The sequence below is a fragment of the Maylandia zebra genome, linkage group LG8 (genome assembly GCF_041146795.1).
Source record: "Maylandia zebra isolate NMK-2024a linkage group LG8, Mzebra_GT3a, whole genome shotgun sequence".
Classification (NCBI taxonomy): Eukaryota; Metazoa; Chordata; class Actinopteri; order Cichliformes; family Cichlidae; genus Maylandia; species Maylandia zebra.
This window is the reverse complement of record NC_135174.1, coordinates 10943415-10963548: the sequence shown is the minus strand read 5'-3', so window position 1 is coordinate 10963548 and position 20134 is coordinate 10943415. Positions and strand designations below refer to the sequence as shown.

The 20134-nt window shown below is 40.0% G+C and overlaps 2 protein-coding genes across 3 annotated transcripts; one reads left to right on the top strand and one right to left on the bottom strand.

Moving 5' to 3' along the window:
• Positions 1–252: 252 nt before the first annotated feature.
• atpaf2 (ATP synthase mitochondrial F1 complex assembly factor 2) lies at positions 253–7561 on the bottom strand. Of its 2 annotated transcripts, XM_004562315.5 has the most exons (9): positions 7363–7561; positions 7185–7246; positions 7048–7092; positions 6780–6928; positions 6443–6540; positions 5585–5665; positions 1773–1885; positions 1418–1533; positions 253–1069 (listed from the first exon to the last, which is right to left on the bottom strand). In XM_004562315.5, exons 1-9 carry the CDS (start codon positions 7392–7394, stop codon positions 932–934), a joined length of 834 nt encoding a protein of 277 aa, XP_004562372.1. In that variant the 5' UTR covers positions 7395–7561; the 3' UTR covers positions 253–931. The 2 variants fall into 2 exon arrangements, with proteins under 2 accessions (XP_004562372.1, XP_004562371.1); XM_004562314.5 differs by having other exon boundaries at positions 7185–7561.
• Positions 7562–7732: 171 nt separating this feature from the next.
• On the top strand, positions 7733–15430 carry LOC101476351 (glucose-induced degradation protein 4 homolog). The gene is made up of 6 exons (XM_004562316.5): positions 7733–8108; positions 8497–8556; positions 12407–12514; positions 12610–12711; positions 12800–12930; positions 13990–15430. Exons 1-6 carry the CDS (start codon positions 7917–7919, stop codon positions 14051–14053), a joined length of 657 nt encoding a protein of 218 aa, XP_004562373.1. The 5' UTR covers positions 7733–7916; the 3' UTR covers positions 14054–15430.
• Positions 15431–20134: the final 4704 nt, after the last annotated feature.

Sequence of the window (20134 nt, the reverse complement as noted above, 5' to 3'; positions counted from 1 at the left end):
TAGCATTAGCTCTTCTGTTGGTTAATGCGAACTTTGAATAGTTATTTTACGTTTTTACCCATTCCTGGTATTTTTAAAAAAAAATATATCTATATATTTATTTTAATTTATTATGATGATGCTTATTAGTTAACTATAGAAAATATTTGTCTTTAGTTATCTTTATCACTATAAAAGTGTTATATAAAGTGCATTATCAGATAAATATGACAAATGTTTTGTGAAAAAAAGAATATGAATCATATCCACAAGCATGATGTCATTCCTTGATTTATATCAACTGTAATAACAACAATTCCTGTGAAGACTGCTCTTTGCAGAGAAGCTTTACTAATAAAGGCGTTCTCTCTACATTTTCAGTTTTACACTTCACCAGCAAAGAAAAACACCGTGACATACAGAACATAGTTAATTCATTAGCAAAAAATAATTAGAATTCAGAATTTAATGAAGTTTATATTTTTCACATGTAATTGCCAGAGCCAGACAGCACACAGTGCAGTCAGTACAGACTGAATAGTGTGCAGTTAAGATGAGCATATCTGCTTTCCAGTAATGACATTGTGGCTCAAAGAAAGCAAAAAAAACAAAACAAAATCAAATGCAGAATTATTGCTCCACTGCCACAGAGACAACAAAAACCTTCACTATTCTTCTGAGGCAATGTGTCGCTGTCCAAAATGTCACGGGTGATTGAGAACCCACTGGAAACTCTGTGAAGGGTGTCACACTTGGCAGCTGCTACATGTAAACACTGCAAAAAGGAGAGCCAGCATGTTTTACTGGAGTGAGATGACTGCATAACAGATCACAACAGAGCAGCTGTCACTGCTAAACAGAACAGACAGAATATGCAGCCTTTTTGTGAATGCAGAGACATTTATACAACATAGGTGCTGGGGATGTTCTCAGTAGTTGATCCTAATCCTTTTCAGTCCTGCAGAAGTTTATGTTTGACAGTCGAACTCTCGGATGTGAGGTGAACAAAAAGGGCACCAGCAGCAGTCCGTGCCCTCAGCTCATACATGTCGTAGTCATGGGCCCACTCCACGTTTCCCCAGCGTCGAATCTGTGAAGGGGGGGGGGAGAAAAAGAAAGAAAGAAATACGTTAATAGGATTAAATAGAGAATATGTTAAGAGTGTTGGCCAGAAGAGCATCATAAATCAAGACATTTGCAAAAAAACAAGCAAAACTTTCACGTTTTATACATTATATACTGCCAGGGTAGGTGTCATGTAAGAGCGTCAGTAAAGCTAAAACAACAAATCTTAGAAGCTTCTCGTAATGACAAATCCAGTACAAAACCAGTTTTGTCCAACTCCTCAGTTAAGCCAATACATAAACTGACTGAAAAAGGCAAAAATCCTCATGCAAGTAATATAAAAAAAAAAGCATATGACTCAGCAATTCCCTACCTGGTATTCCTCCTCCAGTCTGGAGAGCAACACCGCCTGCTCCACGCTCAGGTGCCTGTCAATCATGCCCAGTGACAATACAATAGACTTGAGCTGGGTGATCACATATTCAAGTCCTGCACAGGAACAACAACACGCATGTAAAATTTAGTCAAATCACATATCAACCAAACCATGTGATTTAAACATCACACCATCTCCACTTCAAACAGCATTTCCCTTCCTCATCATCAGCTGTGCCATTACAGTTACCAAACAAGCAAAACATGTTAGATACAGGCAAATCCCATCTAAAACAAGGTCAAAAGAGTGAAAAAACAAAACAAAACAAAAAAAGCATATAGGTCTGTGTTACCTGTCAGAGACCAGAAGTTGTGAGACTTGAGATGTTGCCGTAAGGTGTCTTTGGTTGCCTCTGGAATCTCAGGGCCCAAAATACTGGCTGAGGAGCCAATAGTGACGTTATATCTGCAGCGAAGTTGTGGGGAAAATAAAAATTAGTAAAGCACTTTCAAAACGAGAACGTCGATGATGTAGGAGCTCATCAAGCTCACGCGCCATCGCATGTCATAGGTCAGTGTAATGTGTGAGAAAGTGATGCTGTTTCTGTATCACTGGTTGGTTTTATTGCACAAACTAATGAGATTTTAAAAGTCATATCCAGGGAAAATTTGTCTCATTCTGCACCAAATGTGTGTGTTTGAGCTCAAGAGTACCATGACTACATGGTCAGTAGTAACTATGGCCACAAAAAAACATGATTAAATATCAGCATGTCATAGATTTAATCATAATGCTGACTTTATGGTGTTATAAAGGTTCCAGCCACACCTTCGAGTGGAGTCAGCCAACAGGACCAACTCCCTCCCTGATCATGACCAACAAGATCATGATCAGCACCACATAAAAAGATACAAGTGGTGCACAACTAAGCAATATTTCAAGCTATTACATCACGTGGTGTTTCATGTAGTCCTTTCTTTAATATTAAGTTAACAGCTTCGCTAAATGGTTCGAACTGGATATTGTTCAGCACATCAGGAGTGAGATTTTAGCGAAACTGTAAGCACTGTGCATGAAGGTTACACTGGAGAAATCCCAAATTGAGCATCTGAAATTTGCCAAATGGCATCCTATTAGTTCTTGTTTTCAATCATCAGGCTTGTTTTTTATAATTTATCATTTTAAAACATAACTGCAATGATTTTGTGGCCTGAGCATGCTCAGAAGACTACATTTTTGAAAAAAGAAGAAGAAGAAGAAATAGAAGAAGAAGAAGGGCATTTGCAGATGACAAAACTCATTTTATGAACATTACAAGCAATTAAATGCTAACAAGCACTCTGGGAGGAATAGCGATTCTTGTGAACTGTGAGCAGATGACTGTACAGACGAACAGATGGAGACGTCATCATAGCATAAGCTCATCAGCACTTTGGTGAAAAAGCTAAAAAGTTGGAAAGAATGTAAAATATGAATCACTTCTCCTTAGATTTAACTGAAATATACAACAAATACAAAGTATCAAGTGTTGAACATGAGTAAAAAAATATTGTTCTTTAAAAAATAAAAAAAAATAAAAACAGCACTCATTTTCAAATTTCTACTTTTAACATGTTGTAATTTTTCTAGTGGTTAACACATTTGCCTTACATGCCGCTTCAAGACCAGAAGGAGACCCTTAACATACTCCTAGTGTCACTCCCAACACCAGACAAATGGGAGTATTGTGTCATCACAGCATCCATTTAAGATCTGTGTCAAATTAACATCTGGTGTGGTGCGCCATTGGGAGATAAGAGAGCAGACGAACATGCCAACCTACCTCAGGATTTCTTCTCAGTTATATAGCATATTTAAAAGATTTACAGTATCTAAAGATATCACATTCTCACGCATAACTTTCTGCTTAGAAGAGAAGGAATACCCGCATATATGGCACAAGGCTAAAGAACAACATGAAATGGCTTAAAGTTCCCAGAAATCACAGCACTAAACACTCTGTAATCTGACCAAATGGATAATAGAAGCTCATTCAGCTTGTTATGAATGAAACACAGAAATCCCTAACAGCCTGGCTCCGTAGCAAGATTGTAAACTGGTTAAACTGGCCAGGCTACAGTCCAGACCTGTCAAGAAACATGAAACAAATCTGGCCATTGTTCAGGTTGGTATTCAAATAAATAAATAATTACTAGAAATTGCTGTTGACTTTTTTGCATTACTTTACTTATTTACTCCCCACAGCAAGTAATTCATTTATCTATGCAGGTGATACATAGGGATGGGTACCGGTATAATGGCACCGGTTCTGACATAAACGGTAGTAACCAGACCGAAAAGCAGCGCACATTTCGGTGCTTTATTTCGGTGCTTTTTTCCCCTGAGATGTCATACACTTTAGATTCTAGCCAATCATTTTACCTTTGCAAGCGTAGTAGGCGGGCCCAGGTACGTACGTTCTTTTAGAGCAGAGCTACAGATTAAAAATGACCAAGGCGAAGCGGTCAAAAGTCTGGCTGTACTTCACAGCAAAAGATGCAAACTCAGCAGCCTGCAACAAGTGCTTTAAGGTGATACAGTGATACTGTGCAAAGGAGGCAACACCTCGAATTTGATGAAACACCTGGCAACGTTAAAAGCCGAGAAATGTGCCGTATTTGATAGCTTGCTGCGAGACCTCACACCGAGCACATCTACTGCGGGTGTGGTGTCTGTTATCGGACCCGGAGTTAGCAACATCCCCCAAAAACCCGAAGAGGAGAGTCCTGGCCCCTAGCCCTGCCAGTGTAGCAGAAATGGTGATGGATGATGATGGCAGCAGCAGCCGTTCTTCTCTGCGTGAGTAGCTTAATGTTGTTTGTGTGTAATTTACGTTGAGTATGCTAACCACGTTATTACATTAATGCACGTAAGGTGAACTAGCAAATACCATTGTAGTTACATGCAGCTGTCTTCTTGTTTGATGGCAGATACTCCCTTCACCCTTTCCATTGATTAAGCACTGCTTCCAGCCAAGAGTGATGCCATATATGCCCTATAGCTGCAGAAAAGGCTAACATTGTTACCTTTTTACAAAAAAACCCAGCTGAACATGAGAGGTTTTTGGACCAATTTTGTGTTCCCCATTCTTTAAGCACCGGTTCGAGCACCGTTTAAGCACCGGCACCGTTTCAAAAGTACCGGTTTGGTACTGGTATCGGATAAAACCTAAACGATACCCATCCCTAGTGATACAGGTCAAGTAGTTAAACTACAGACAAGAAGTAACTACTACATTACAAACTCTAATTTCCTCCTAAATTCAGACAAAACTGAAGTGTTTTTTTTTTGTTTTTTTTACTTTGTCCTAGAAGCATTACATGTAACCAGATATTTACTTGAGATGGTTTTAACTTGGCCTTCGGTAACACTATGAAGAATCTTGGAGTCATTGTTGATCACAGCATGTGCTTCAGTGAGCACATTAAACAAAAATGTAGGAATGACTTCATTTATTTGTGCAATATTCCTAAAATTAGAAACATCCCAACAAATTTATTATTATTTATTATTGATACTGTACTCATTATTATCATAAGGTTGCCTTAAAAGTTCCTTGAAAAGTCATTCAGTTGCTGAATATCACAGCCAGAGTAGTGACATGACAGATGGCTGCTCCACCCTGAGCCTGGTTCTGCAGGAGGTTTTTTCCTGTTAAACTGAGTTTTTCCTTCCCACGGTCGCCAAGGGCTTGGTCAATGGGCATGATTATTGGGGTTTCTTTCTAATATTGCAAGGTCTTTATCTTACAACAGTGTCTTATGGTAACTGTTACAAATTGAGCTATATAAATACAACTGAACTGATGTGTATCAGATACGCTGCTCATTATAAGGCTTATGTTATTGCACAACATCATCTGTGTAACATTCTGTTAATAATATTACACAAAATCTTTATATGCCTGTATTTCTACAAAAATCACTATTAAAATAAGGAGAACATACACAAGATTTTCTTTAACTATTTTGAATTAAGTATTAAGTACAGCAATGTGAACACCACAGATGAGGCCTTTTACACCTAATTATTGTTATTAGGAAAAGAAAGGATACCCCGAAAAGAACACGAATATTTTACCTTCAAATCTGCAGCATGTACAACAAGAGCTAAAGCTGTTCTTACCTTTTTTCAATCCACTGCAGCACAGGGTCCCATTCATTCCTCTGCAGCTCGACTAAACCATGGGGCTCATCTACTCTGTAACTACACAAAACATAAATCCTACAACATTAAAGTCACAATAACTCCAATCAATTGGTGGCAACTAAGCAACATAAAAAACATCAACTCAGAAAATAACCAGCTAAGTTTGTCTACAGTGTGTCAATGTCTCTTTATAGGTGTTAAAACACTGATTTTTTATTAATAAAATGAACAAATGAGTGGCTCCTATGAGGAAAATGCTTTAAAAATGTGATATTTAACAGTGTAACACAAGTAGATTTTATAAGCAGGTACAGGAGTTAGCTATCCATTTATTCTGCTACTGTAACAAAATAATTTTCTTTTTAAGTCAAATTGTAGAATTTTTCATATTTGTCTTTCAACACAATGTTGGCTTTAATTGTGATTTAAGTGACGCTGTTTAAGGAAAATACCTGAATACCATCATAATTATGATCAGGAAAGCATACATATTTAAAGCTATAAAGAAACAACAATTAACTGTAGTGCAAATCAAACTGTTCTTAAAGTATCATAGCACTCTGCAAAGGGACATTTTTTTCCCAAGGTGAAAAAGGCGAATATAAGTGTTACTGGATATTAATACCATACAATAGTTCATTTCCTGTCTTATTTTGTATAAATTCAAATTTAAATAATTCTCAGATGCATACGTGGATCTCTGAATGCACATGGGCGTTCACAGGCTATACGGACTATGTAGATGTATATACATGCATTCGCATATGAGTTTATGTTTGAAGTTTCAGAAAATTAAACAAACCTAAAATAAATAGAAATAAACAAGTGCCATACCAGATGGTGTCAGTCTCCAGAAACTTGAGAGCAGCGGTGATCATTTGTTCTTTGCTGCGTTGGGTGGGATTGTCGAGAGCCGTGTTGCACAGGGTAGTCTGAGGAAAGAGTTTCCCAAACTTAATATTACAGTGAAATTTTTGTATAAATATCATGGCAAAGTTATTTTAAAGGTACACGTCCTGCAAGTTGTTGGAAGATCTGGGTAACATTCCTTTTATAAATATGACCTATCAAATCATAAAACTCCTCTCAAATTTTCCTTTTCTCTGAACATTATTTTATGTAATGTAGGTGCCACCAGTACTTTGCTACAACTCCATGTCAAATGCTTTACCAAGTGCATAGTGTAGAACTTGAGTGTGTCCCTTTGAGTATCCCACTCAGTTGCAACAGCGATGGCCAAGGCTTCATTTGGCACCGTGAACAGCTTCCCTCCTGGAGTTTTCAGCTTCCTTTGGTCCAGGTTTATCTCATATAAACCACCTATATAGAGATATTTTTCAAAAGATATCCAGAATGACACAATCATAAAGATGGGGCAGGAAAACCTGCTACTACAATACTACACTTGACTGGATTACTAATGACAAAACTACAGATACCTTCACTTTGAGATATGCTGACATCTTGATAAAATCTCTTCCTTTCTGGTGAACAGAAAAACGCCACATCAGGGTGAAATGACACAAATCTTCTGTAGATGACGGGAGCTTTCATTCAATGTGGTTATTGCTCTTACCTGCTGTGGCTGCGGAGTATCTCGCAACACATTCGTAGTACCGATTTCTCGGGCACACTTTACTGAGAGAAAAAGCATTCCCAACCTGACTCTGAAGTCTAACTATACACCTAAGCATAGCGGAAAGTATGTGAAGATGTGATGCTTTTAAGTAAGGCTGACTGAGAAGAAAACACACCTGCGAGATGTCTGTGTCCGAAACGTCCTCATTTAACAAGAGTTAGCACTGCACGCATAGTTTCCTATTAGCATCAAGTCTTATTTTTAATCCATTTATCAGCTGCTCAATTCTTAAGCATCTCTTGTGTTCAAAAACACGCGTGTGACCTTCGGCGCTTGACAGCAGCGTAGAGGCTTCTAGTTTCTTTGGGAAATGTAGTTTAAAAAGCGCTTCTATACGTGCGCTACACATCCTTACACAACAGTTGGAAAACTACACCCAAATATTTCCACGAAACCTTCCGCATGTCGAACCAATGAGCTTCGAAGATGTTCGAAAGCCAGACTCAGTTGACCAATGAGAGCGGCGGATACTTCTCGCTAAAACACCGCGTCGAAGTCCACTTCTTTGGGAGCTTGGTTGCTGGTAAACTGAACTGTAGCGGAATTAAGTGGAATTTGAATGTTGTTGGACCTCTTCGGCTCTCTGCCACCTCCTCGTAGACGCCGACAGAGTACCTCTCCTCGACGGCAATTGCCCGTGGTCGGTGCCCGGTCAGCGAAGCGGGAGCCATGCCTGTCCCCGCTGGATACCTCAGCGACTCCACCGCCGCGGCCTTCACATCCTCGGCCTCACTTATCCCGCCGCCCCCGATAAACACGCAGCAGCCCGGTGTTGTCACTTCGCTCCTGTACAGCGGTTCCAAATTCAGAGGCCACCAGAAAAGCAAAGGAAACTCTTATGACGTGGAGGTTGTTTTGCAGGTGGGGCAGTGAAGCGGCTATTTCGTTATTCAGTCGAGATGTCAGAGGCATTTGGTCATCTGTCAAACGGGCGGCATGATGATTGACAGGTGTTAAAATCAGCCTGTCCTGTCCCGTAGCAGTGCCCACGACTGAATACAAACAAACATTTTAAATTTGTTGTCAATGTTTTAATGCAGCTGAAGTAATTTATTACTATAAATACTAATAAGGACATTCAGAATTGGTGTAAAGGCCTACACAAACATTTACCTCAGTAGAAAATTATTTGTATTTGAGGTTGCTGTTAGAAATTAAATATTTAGCATTGGCTTTGTAAAACCATAACTTGATCTGAACTGATGTCAATGTGATGTAGTTTATTGTATGTCTTGCTTTCTTTTTAAAGCATGTGACCATGGAGGATTCCTACTTATGTGGCTACCTGAAGATAAAAGGACTAACAGAGGTGAGAGAGGTGATTCCCTTCATTAAAGCATGAGCATAAATAATTTATACCATGTCTGGCCACAGCTGTCATGGAAATTGTTGTGACTATTTTTGTAGTAGCAAACATGTCTAACAGTGCCAAGAGAAAAAGGCAATAACATAAGACAACACAAAGAGTATTGGGCTTTTCAACCAAAGTATCAATTGATGTTAAAACAGTGGGAAACGCAAGTACAGCTGTTTAGCAAAAGGAGTAGAAGGGCTAACTTCTTGAAGGCTTTTTGCATTTTTTTAAAGGTTTTTCTTGCACATACTGTCCACACTTTCCATTAAACATCTACTAATTCATTTGCTGGTCACTATAAAATATACATTTCTAGTTTAATTTCAACTATTGAACCTTTTCTTTGAGTGCTCTTTGAAATAGTTGAATCAGTGACTGCACCCTCCCCTGAGGCAGATCGCACCAGTTATTGTGGCCGTGCAACTCCTTTTTGATTGGCCTGTCGAGAACACATTGTTCTAATATGCATGTCTCATCAATAAAAAAATGTTGTTAGCTTAATACTTAAAAGTAGTTTTGAGATTGTCACACAGGTTCTTGAAATCCTGTAGGTTTTAATTTGTTAACGGCTTAAAGTTAGAACACCTTAATACCTACAGAAATGAGCGGGTAGTCGGGATCGGCCACAGACAGATTCATGGCAATGGTAGAGAAGATATAAGACACCCAACATGTGTTATTCAGTAGGCTACATTTTGAGCTCACAAACAGGCAGTTTGAGTTTGTGTTGAGGCTGTGTGCACTAGGTGTCGGGAAAGGCAACGTTTATCACAGGTTGAACTCGAATGGCCACACGTAACCAGAAGAAAACAAACAGTCAAAACAAGACTGTAGTTAAGTTAAATGACTTCCTGAAAACTTATATTTAGGCTTTTAGTTCATCCTCTGCTTCTTCCTTGTCATTTTAATTCAACTTTCTTCTGATTGGTGGATGTTATACTACTAATCATGCCTTAATAGCAACGTTTAAAGATGGTGTGAATAAGATGTTATCAGCACACTGGCAAAATGGCCATAACACTATCTCTGCAGGAGGTGTGTTAAAATCTATTTCACAGAGTAAATTACAGCTAACGCAATACATGCTATAATTAGTGTCCTCGGTTATTAAGATAAGATAACTCTTTATTGTCATTGCACAGTCATACATAGTACAGTAGTACAATGAAATTGGAAAACTGTCCTACGTCGGCCTAGGGCTGCCACGATTAGTCGACTAGTCACGATTACGTCGACTATCAAAATCGTCGACGACTGATTTAATAGTCGACGTGTCGTTTGAAGCTTTGTAAGATCCTGAAAGACGCAGGAATAAGTAGTAGGATTTAAGAGTGTAATAACGGACTGAAACAGAAGATGGCAGCACTGCATGTACAAGGATGCCAACTGCCGTTAAACCCCGAAGAAGAAGAAGCTGTGTCCCAGAATTCATAGCGCGGCCCAGCTCAGTTTCCAACAATGGTGGCAGCTAGTTGGTTTTACTCTTATTATTCTTTCTGGGTCACAAAATAAATGTTTAACATATTTTCAGGCGAGAATGTAGCTGTGTAAACCTCAAATATCTGCTCAGTTTATCAAGACACCACATATTTTCAAAAGTGCTCCGACGTTTTCAGAGACATCTGTTACCCACTAGCTCGATAGCTAGCCGGAGGCTAGGCTAGGCTAACTAGAGCCGTGAGAACACCGGACTCCCGGCAAATCGTTTTCAAACCCACCGCTGTCTTTCGCTACTCAGGTTAAATATATATATAAGTCACTTAGATAACTTCAAAATGTTATTGTTTGGCTTTTTTTTAGTATTTTATTTGTTCCTGAGTAAATCGGTTTGGCTGAGATTAAAGTTTTTACACAGCTGAATAAACGTCAAGCAGACAGCTGATTATCAGAAGTGTGAGATGCTCAAGAATTTACTCCGGTGTCCTGTTATATTTTAGATAGCAAGGAGTTTATTAAACCACAACAATCTGCAGATTTCATTCAAATTTAATAAACTATCATCTTGTCTTTATTTTTAGTTAGCACATACCTTAAACACTTAAAGCTGTAAGCTAATGATAGTTATATAAGAGCAGATGCTGCTGGTGCAATAAGCTGTATGTCCAATGGATGATGATCTGATTAGTCGACTAATCGCAAAAATAATCGGTGACTAGTCGACTATCAAAATAATCGTTTGTGGCAGCCCTAGTCGGCACTACATATAACACGACACGATATGACACATCACAACGCAACAAACAACACAACACAGTATATTAACTTAGTATAAAAAAGAAGAATAAGTGTATGTGTATTGCACACTGTTATTATTGCACATTAATTATTATTGCACCTTGTTATAAATATAAATATTATTATTGTTATTGTTTTAAACATTGTTACCTCCCCCCTAAAAAAGTCCAGGGAGGTAGCCAGTCAGGTCACCCATTTACATTGATCAGGGCTATTGCCCTGTTGTAAAAGCTGTCCATGAGTCTATTTGTTCGGGACCTCAGCAGCCTGAACCTCCTGCCAGACGGCAGCATCTTAAACACCCGGTGTCCTGGGTGTGTGCAGTCCCGTAGGATGCTGCGTGCTCTCCTGAGACAGCGAGTGCTGTACAGGTCCTTCAGGGAGGGAAGAGAATGTCCAATGATTTTTTGGGCCATATTGATGATCCTCTGGAGTCCCTTTCTGTGTGCTGTGGTGCAGCTGGAGAACCACACACTGATGCAATATGTCAGCACACTTTCAATGGAGCAGCGGTAGAAGACGGTCAGCAGCTCCTTCTTCAGCTCCATTTTTCTGAGGATTCTCAGAAAGTGGAGACGCTGTTGGGCCTTCTTTAAGACCGCAGAGGTGTTAGAGCTCCATTGGAGGTCTGTGTCTATGTGCACACCCAGAAACTTGAAACTGGAGACCCTTTCCACGCACTCCCCGTTGATGCTGACAGGCTGCAGCTCGGACTTCCTCCTTCTGAAGTCAACTACCAGTTCTTTTGTCTTGGTGGTATTGAGGTCCAGGTTGTTATCTACACACCAATCTGACAGCCTCTGAACTTCAGCTCTGTACGCCGTCTCATCTCCCCCTGAGATGAGCCCCACCACGGTGGTATCATCTGCAAACTTGATGACTGTGTTGTCTGGGTGGGAACTAACACAGTAATGTGTGTACAGAGTGTACAGTAGGGGACTCAGTACACAGCCTTATGGAGAGCCGGTGTTGAGGCTGAGGGCTGAGGAAAGATGAGGCCCCACTCTAACTCTCTGTACACGGTCTGAGAGGAAGGCTCTGATCCAGCGGCAGGTGGTGGAAGGAAGTCCAATTTCTAGCAGTTTAACTATTGGTCTGTCCGGGAGTATCGTATTGAAAGCAGAGCTAAAGTCAACAAAGAGCAGCCTGGCGTAACGGCCCTGCACTTCCAGGTGAGAGATGGTGGTGTGGAGCGTTGTAGCAATGGCATCTTCAGTTGATCTGTTAGCTCTGTATGCGAACTGGAGCGGGTCGAGTGAATTACAGAAGTAATTACTAGGTAACAGCTCACGTCTTTGTGTTCCTGCTGTACAGAGCATCCAGAACATTCCCACTGTATGAATGCAGTGGTGAACTAGCTGTGACATTGTGTTGGCTTATTACACATACCTCTTATTTGTCAGTCTCTAAATGATCACTTTCTGTAGTGTTTTAGAATTGAAGTGTCTTTTATATAATTGAACATTAAGTAGACCGATGCGTTTGTTATCATTTAATGTTACTTTCTTTTTAATTACAAAGAGTAGAAGTGACCAGACGTGTCTTCAGTTGCTTCTCGTTGTTGTTTTAGGAATATCCAACACTGACCACTTTCTTTGCTGGAGAGATCATCAGTAGGAAACGGCCATTTCTCACTCGGAAATGGGATGCAGATGAGGATGTGGATCGTAAGCACTGGGTATGGTGAAACTGCTTTTATTTGTAAATTACAAAAATTATTCTCCATCAGACTGATTTATTCTGACCTATCCTGTAAACATTTTTTGTGTCCAGGGCAAGTTCCAGGCCTTCTACCAGTATGCAAAGACATTCAACTCTGACGATTTTGACTACGAGGATCTGAAGAACTCTGACTATATTTTCATGAGGTGGAAGGTACGATTACCGAACAGTGAACTTAACTATATTCTGCAGTAGGTTGCCTCTTATATTTCTGTTGGTTTTTCTCACCTGCCTGCCTTAGGAACAGTTTTTAGTCCCTGACCACACAATTAAGGACATCAGCGGCGCTTCCTTTGCGGGATTCTACTACATCTGCTTCCAGAAATCCACAGCAACAATTGAGGGCTACTACTACCACAGGAGCTCCGAATGGTGATGCAGCACACTAAAAGTTATTGTGATTCAAGGTTGACTTGTATTAGGAGCTTTAACCAGCTGGCTCACCTCTGAAAAGTTGCTTTATCTTAGACTGGCTGAAAATCTGGTTGGGGAAAACTCATTCAGTCAGCTTCTCTCAAGTTTTCTCAATTGTGGCTCCTCAGATAATTAGCAGACAGCTCTAGTTTAAAATGTGTAATTTTATATACACAAATGTTAGGGAGTTTTTATTGTTTTACTTGCTTATGCTTCAAAAGTTATGTTACACATATTTCTGTTTTCTGTTCAGTTTTCTGTTGAAACAGGAAGCTGACCCTGTGACACTGACAAGAGACCAGTACAGAAATACATATCCGCAGAAGTTGACTTGCATTATATTATTCTTAGAAATTGACTTGCAACACACATACTTTGTGACACACACACACAGCTTACACACACAGACAGCTTTTCACCCGTGCCGCACGTTGTCAATCTTAAGTGTCTCAGTGTTGTTTACTCACCTGACTGTTTGTTAACTGTAAATCTCTGACAACAAAGCAGAACAGTCCAACCCGCAGTTTGGTCTGTTTAATTTATGTGGTTATGCTGCCTGGTTATAAGCAAACTTAGCCCCACTTTTACTCCATCTCTAGTGTTTTTGTGCATTCTGTGGTAGCAGTTTAACTGTTGCTGTTCAAAATAGTCTCCAAGCCATTTTTATCTCACGAAATTCACACCTACAGTCAATTTACAGCCACCAATTAAACTAACATCCAAGTCTTTGAGGTGTGGTTGTTGGCACCATTGCCTTAGTCTTTCTGTATGTTGTACCTATGCAAAAATGTTCATATTGCCTCATATTATACAGAATTGAAGCCAATACCAATATATTTGCGACCAGCCAGTATCAGATAGGTGATTGATATAGGTCTGGCTGTAATATTGCATTCGCAGAAGTGCAGCACTGCTCTGTAGCCTGTACCTACAAAAATGTGCCTTCTCACTCTTATGTCTGTATTTCTCACATAGTGCTGATGTATATACATGCTGACATATACAATCTCCTACCAGGTACCAGTCTTTGAACCTCACCCATGTTCCCGAGCACAGTGCAGCAATCTACGAGTTCCGGTGACCCTGGTCGGCGTTGTGGATCTTTCTTTTGTTGGACTAAGACTTAAAAGCAAAGCAGAGGTCTGCAGACGCTACTAGGGATTTGGACTTGGAGCAGTACAAACTTTTACATGTTCTCAACCAGTGGGTGGACAGACGAAGATGAGTATACAGGATATAAGGGACAAATGAATGTACGCATGGAAATGCTGGAAAGGAAGAAAGTGCAGGTGTGCTCCCTGGTTGGAGCTTGTAAAGTCAGAACCAGCAGCAAAGACTGGGTGCGGTTCATATAGTGTGCCCCTTTCTTCATTTCTTTTAATGTCTGGCTTTAAAAATGCTTGGCACAATATCTCGAGACACTTTAAGCTGAGTTGGGAATTCCCCTTCTTATTTTGCAAATCGAAACGTATCCAGCTTTCATTCACTTGGAATGAGCAGAATAAACGGGTTCGGCGACCGTCGGACAAGGATTCCTTGCAAGACTCTGTTCTTATAAACACAATCTCTAAAGAAGTAAATCACCATGTCGGTGGAAGAAAGCCAACACAGAAGGTTAGGTTTATCAGGTTTTACAATTGGAGCTTTAATAAGCTCATAAGCTAGAAAGTCAGTATTTTTAAGCTAAGCTGGTTCTTTGTTTGCCTGCCAAGAGTATATGTTGTTTTACTCTGAATGATGGTCACTGAGCGGCACTTTTTCTTTCTTTATTTTTTAAAAATGGATACAATCTGAGAGACACAAGCTTTTCCCCTGTGTTTATAAAACCGCTTGGGAGATCATCACATAGGATTGCTGTGGATCTTATTCTTTTGAGTTATGTTTGCACAGGTTTTGTTTTTGTTACTAAAATGCTTGCAGTTAGCGTTCTACACTTACATCCCAGTACACAAGCTTCAAGGCCGCAGGTTTCACACTTTTCATTTTCTTTATTACATGAAGGCTTTAGAGCCAGTACAATCCCATAACAGTATTCAGAAGAGTATTTTTTTATCCTGCACTCTGCATCAAACGAAAAGCTTTTTACTCCCCATGTGTCGTTTTAAATTAAGACCCCCCCCCCCACCACCCTACATTTGTCTCCTCAACTATGCAACACTTTCAAGATAGCACTCCCCAAAAGTAAGGCCCTGATATGTGAGAGGGAAAATTTGATTCTATCCTTAGAGTATATGAAAAAGAACTATCTTAATTAAAAGGAAATATTTTTGTTATAAATATATGTGACAACACTCTCCTGCCTAATCATGTTCCCCTTCTATTTGATGGTGCCATCTTTTTAAAGCTTATTAGAGTTGTATTATAACAAAACGTGTTTGTTTGAGACTAACATTGGATTTGATTGGTGGTGTGACTATAAAGAGTGGAATATGGATTTTAAAAAAACAATTTCAAAACACCCTTTGTTCTGTCTTATGTGTTTGACCTCTTTACAATAAGTTGTGGTACGTGTTCATTTCAAACTCTGATGAAAGGTGTGATAAACTGGAAGATCATCTTGCCCTCTGGTGCCCTCTAGTGTCGCTAAACACTTGTTGCAGCCTTCCTGAGGATTTATCGACCCTGACTTTGTTTTGAAGCATTGTGCAAAGGTCTTGACGCACTTGCAAAGGTCTTTTAAAGGGTTTTTTTTGGGACGTTTGCTGCTTGGCTGCAAAAACAACCATTTTTAAGAGAAGGTTGTTTTTGTTCGTTTAGCCACTGGCCTATGAATCATAAGCACAAAGAAGGCACTTAAGTCAAGGGATCAACCAGTGTTGTGTCGAACACAGTTAATTTAACAGTTGACAACTTTAAATCTTTAAACACTTTGTTACTGGCAGTCTGTTAAAAAAACACATTTTGGTCACATTTCTTTAGTTGAATCGATATAAATATGTGAATTTAAAACACAGTTTGGCAGAGAGGAAACCGTATTTTTGCACCAACAAAAGGATTCACAAAAAGCTACAAACTTCTCAGCATGGTGTAAGTTGTGTCTGTGAGAAATCTGACTAAGCTGGGCAAGTAGAGGACAAAATAAGAAGTTGCAGGACTAAAAAAGATCTGCAGATGATGAAAAGTATCTGAATGTCATGTCTGTAAGTAACAGGAAAAAACAATCCAGCAAAGACCTGACGCAGGATCTGAGAGATCCATTTGATCCTTTGTTTCATCTACCGAAACCTCATCAGAAATGGTCTCAGTGGAAGAAGCCTCAATGAAAGGAAAGCAGGTAGGAAAAACGGAGGAATGATAGATTTTTGCGTGACAATGATCCCAAACTTTTCCACAGTATAATCATGCTTGGATAGAAAAACACACAATAGAACAAACACTGTGGGTTGTGGATGGGCCTCCTCAGAGTCTGTACTTCAACATTTGTGAAACGGTGTGAGATCATCTGGATGAAGAACACAAAGCCTGGAGAACTGTTCCTCAAGATTAGTAAAGAAAGTACCAGAAAACCTGTCTCAGTGAGTTCACACCATGTTGTTCCTTGTATGTTTGCAAATGTTTGAATGCATTTCTGTATTCATTTCTTATTTTCCCAGCAAAGAAACCAGCTTTCAGCCGACTGAGACACAAACACACATCCTTTATTGAAAAAGAAAGTATTGTTTGAAAAGTAAGAAAGAGACGCTCTACTCGCCTAAGGAGAATCAAGCAGCTGCTTTAATTACATATATTTGTTAGCTAACATTTACCCACCTTTCATTATTATTATTGTTTGTTTTTCTTGTCTGCTGGCCTGAATTCTTGCAATGTAGCAATCCAGTTAGTACACAGAGGAAAGCCTTACGGATGGTTAAGAAATGGGGAAACTGAGTAGTTGTGTTAAGCTCAGGCTGGACTGCATTTTCCAGTTTATCCTCTCTTTAGTTTAGAGGCCGCAGCATCCCAGAATAAACAAAATCATTTTCACTACGTGACTGCAGTGAGAAGCAGGTGTTCATTGGAATAAACTAGAAATGGTGAAAGATAGCTAACCTATCAGCACTTTGTAGTGTTATCCCCCAACACCATGTTTTAGGTTCCCCTAAGAGTAAATAAAATAATGAGTAGTATCATCAATCTAAAAGATTTGCTTTCGCTACAGTTGTTGTTACAGGTAATGTAGTGCACCTGATTTAAACATATTCTTCAGCATTGCATCCTTCAAAGAATAGATGAGAAAAATACGAACACTTGTCAAACTGTCAACAGAAGCAAAAATATGAAAAAAGATAAGTGTTATTACAACAGTCAAATATTTATAATACAAATGACCACCACCATCAGAGGCACTCAAGCCCCAAAAATGGATAAACTAACATGTTAATGCAACTGACAATACAGATGAAGCCATTTTTGTGGTGTTTTGAGCACAGATTCAAAGGATTGTTGTACTGTGATGCTTCCTCTATCAACACACGAGCACAAACAAAGCTTCCTCAGAGACCCTTCCCTGTATTCACCGCCTTACCACCAGCTCGACTCCTCTCCCATCCTGTTAATTACAGCTACCACTGGATGGTGCTAAAAGCCATGCAAAAGAAATGCTGAATACGATCACTGTTACATGTCAATAGGCAAAAAGCAATAAAAAAAATGCATTATTACCTTTTAATTATTGCCCTTGGATACTTACAGACTACTGCCAAACAACACACTGCTTTGAACTTTCAGTTTTTCAGAATAATGTAGACAATGTTACATTTTTTGGCAATGTTCCAATTCTTGTCATCCGGAAGCTAGGACCTTTTTTGTTTTCATAACCTCAGGTGATCCAGTTTTTTTGCTTCTTCTTCCACGGCATGACATTCGTTACCTCCCATCTGTGATTTATTATGCAGCCGGTACAGATATTGCTGCTCCTTCGCCTTAAGCATCACCAGCAATGGACAAAGCTGTAGATCAGCCAATGAATATCTTGTTGTAAGAAAACATTTCCTAATACCAATGACACCGTTTTGCAGTTAGTCACTACAATGGAAACCACTGTTAATTACGTAACAAGGTCAAAAAAACAGATTATTAAAATTTCCATAACCAGTGCCAAATAAAAGGACCTATTTGAAGTTTGGTAGCTTGATTTTGCTGTTTGCGCATTTATTGCAGTCACTCAGTCACTATAAGACGCGATACCTGCTAATTCTTCTTTAGATTCATTAATAAAAAGTTCCAGGTCTTTAGTGGATTCCCCCCCCCCCCCCCCCCCCCCCTTTTAAGGACATTCGGACACTGTTTTCTGCTGTAGATAGTTTAGGTAGCTTTTCAGTCATGCTACATCCCAGTTTTTTTAAGCAGAACTGTGCCAAGATAGACAACAAGGAATTATTTTATTTGATGGTGCAAAAATACTATAAAATACGAGGTTATAGCTGTCACTCTATATTATCTTTGCCAAATTTTTTTCCAATTTTTTTGCACAGAATCAACTAAAGGACAAAATGTGCATTCTCAGATTTTTTGATAGGGTGGATGGATGCATGGATGGATGGATGGATGTGTTTTTGTGACAGCCTGCTTTAACAAAGTGCCTTAATGTACAATTTAAAACTGGCTCATCCCCTGAGTTAGGTAGGTGACTTTTCTATGCTTGATTGATTTTAAATGAAAAAAAAAGAGGTTAGGTACAAGAACTGGATCCAAAATGAGGAAACAAGCCTCAAGAATTGCCACTTAAGTGCATTTTTAAAAAATGTATATGAATGCCTGGTTGTTTGGAAGCAAAAAAAACCCAAAAAACTTCTTTATCCCTGTTGCTAGCTGGAATAATTGTGACTTACGATCTTGGTCTGCTCTGTAGATCCTTTGTCTGGTACCAAGACTGCATACCATCTGAGGGTGGACAGGGCTGGGAACCTTGACCTATGTGGGCGGTTTGCGTGCCTGAGAATTCCGAGAATAGTGGCAGGGATTTGTTACCAAATAACATTCCCATTCTAGTTTTGCAATATGCGATCAAAGTATTTGTTTTATGGCATGTGTTGTGCAGAATTCTTTCCCTGAAGGAGTGGAGCTGGGTCACTTTCACATTTTTTATTCCTTTCACACTTTCTCTACTCATTTCATCGAGCAGAGTATTTTGGTTTGTCCAACAGGCCACTTAGCATTGTGAAAGCTACATTTCTGGCTTCCCAGAAGCTTTTTTTTAATGCAACTTATCAGAATATGCAGAATATATTTAAGTAAGTAAGTAAAGTTTATTTATATAGCACCTTTCACAGACATATGTCACAAAGTGCTTTACAAGGTAAACACATAATACAATCATAAAATACATCATAAAAACCCTGGTCTAATTAAAATTTTAAAATCGCACCTGAATCTGATTGGTAGGCAGTGGAGCAACTTTAAACCAGGGGTCATATGAGGCAGTTAAACAACTCCTTGGTGGCAGAGCCCCTGGTGTTGATGAGGTCCGCCCCGAGTTCCTGAAGGCTCTGGACGTTGTAGGGCTGTCCTGGTTGACACGCCTCTACAATGTTGCGTGGAGATCAGGGGCAGTACCTGTGGACTGGCAGACCGGGGTGGTGGTCCCCATCTTTAAGAAGGGGGACCGGAGGGTGTGTTCCAACTACAGGGGGATCACACTCCTCAGCCTCCCTGGGAAAGTCTATGCCAGGGTGCTGGAAAGGAGAGTTCGTCCGTTAGTCGAACCTCGGATACAGGAGGAACAATGCGGTTTTCGTCCTGGTCGCGGAACACTGGACCAGCTCTTTATCCTCTCCAGGATACTTGAGGGTGCATGGGAGTTTGCCCAACCAGTCTACATGTGTTTTGTGGACTTGGAGAAGGCATTCGACCGTGTCCCTCGGGGTGTCCTGTGGGAGGTGTTGCGGGAATATGGGGTGTCTGGCCCATTGCTACGGGCCATTCGATCCCTATACAACCGTTGCAAGAGCTTGGTTCGCATTGCCGGCAATAAGTCGGACTCGTTCCCGGTGGGTGATGGGCTCCGCCAGGGCTGCCCTTTGTCTCCGGTTCTGTTCATAATTTTTATGGACAGGATTTCTAGGTGCAGCCAAGTGGCGGAGGGCTTTCGCTTTGGTGGCCTCAGAATCTCATCTCTGATTTTTGCAGATGATGTGGTTCTGTTGGCTTCATCGGGTGAGGGCCTTCAGCTCGCACTGGAACG

Excerpts from the sequence above, each read along its gene's own strand:
- atpaf2 (XM_004562314.5), bottom strand. The coding sequence starts at position 7,302 with ATGCTTAGGTGTATAGTTAGACTTCAGAGTCAGGTTGGGAATGCTTTT. Across the intron at positions 6,929-7,047 it reads CAGCATATCTCAAAGTGAAG|GTGGTTTATATGAGATAAAC; the intron begins GTATCTGTAGTT and ends ATCTCTATATAG. Across the intron at positions 6,541-6,779 it reads AGTTCTACACTATGCACTTG|ACTACCCTGTGCAACACGGC; the intron begins GTAAAGCATTTG and ends CTCTTTCCTCAG.
- LOC101476351 (XM_004562316.5), top strand. The coding sequence starts at position 7,917 with ATGCCTGTCCCCGCTGGATACCTCAGCGACTCCACCGCCGCGGCCTTC. Across the intron at positions 12,515-12,609 it reads ATGTGGATCGTAAGCACTGG|GGCAAGTTCCAGGCCTTCTA; the intron begins GTATGGTGAAAC and ends TTTTGTGTCCAG. Across the intron at positions 12,712-12,799 it reads ATATTTTCATGAGGTGGAAG|GAACAGTTTTTAGTCCCTGA; the intron begins GTACGATTACCG and ends TGCCTGCCTTAG.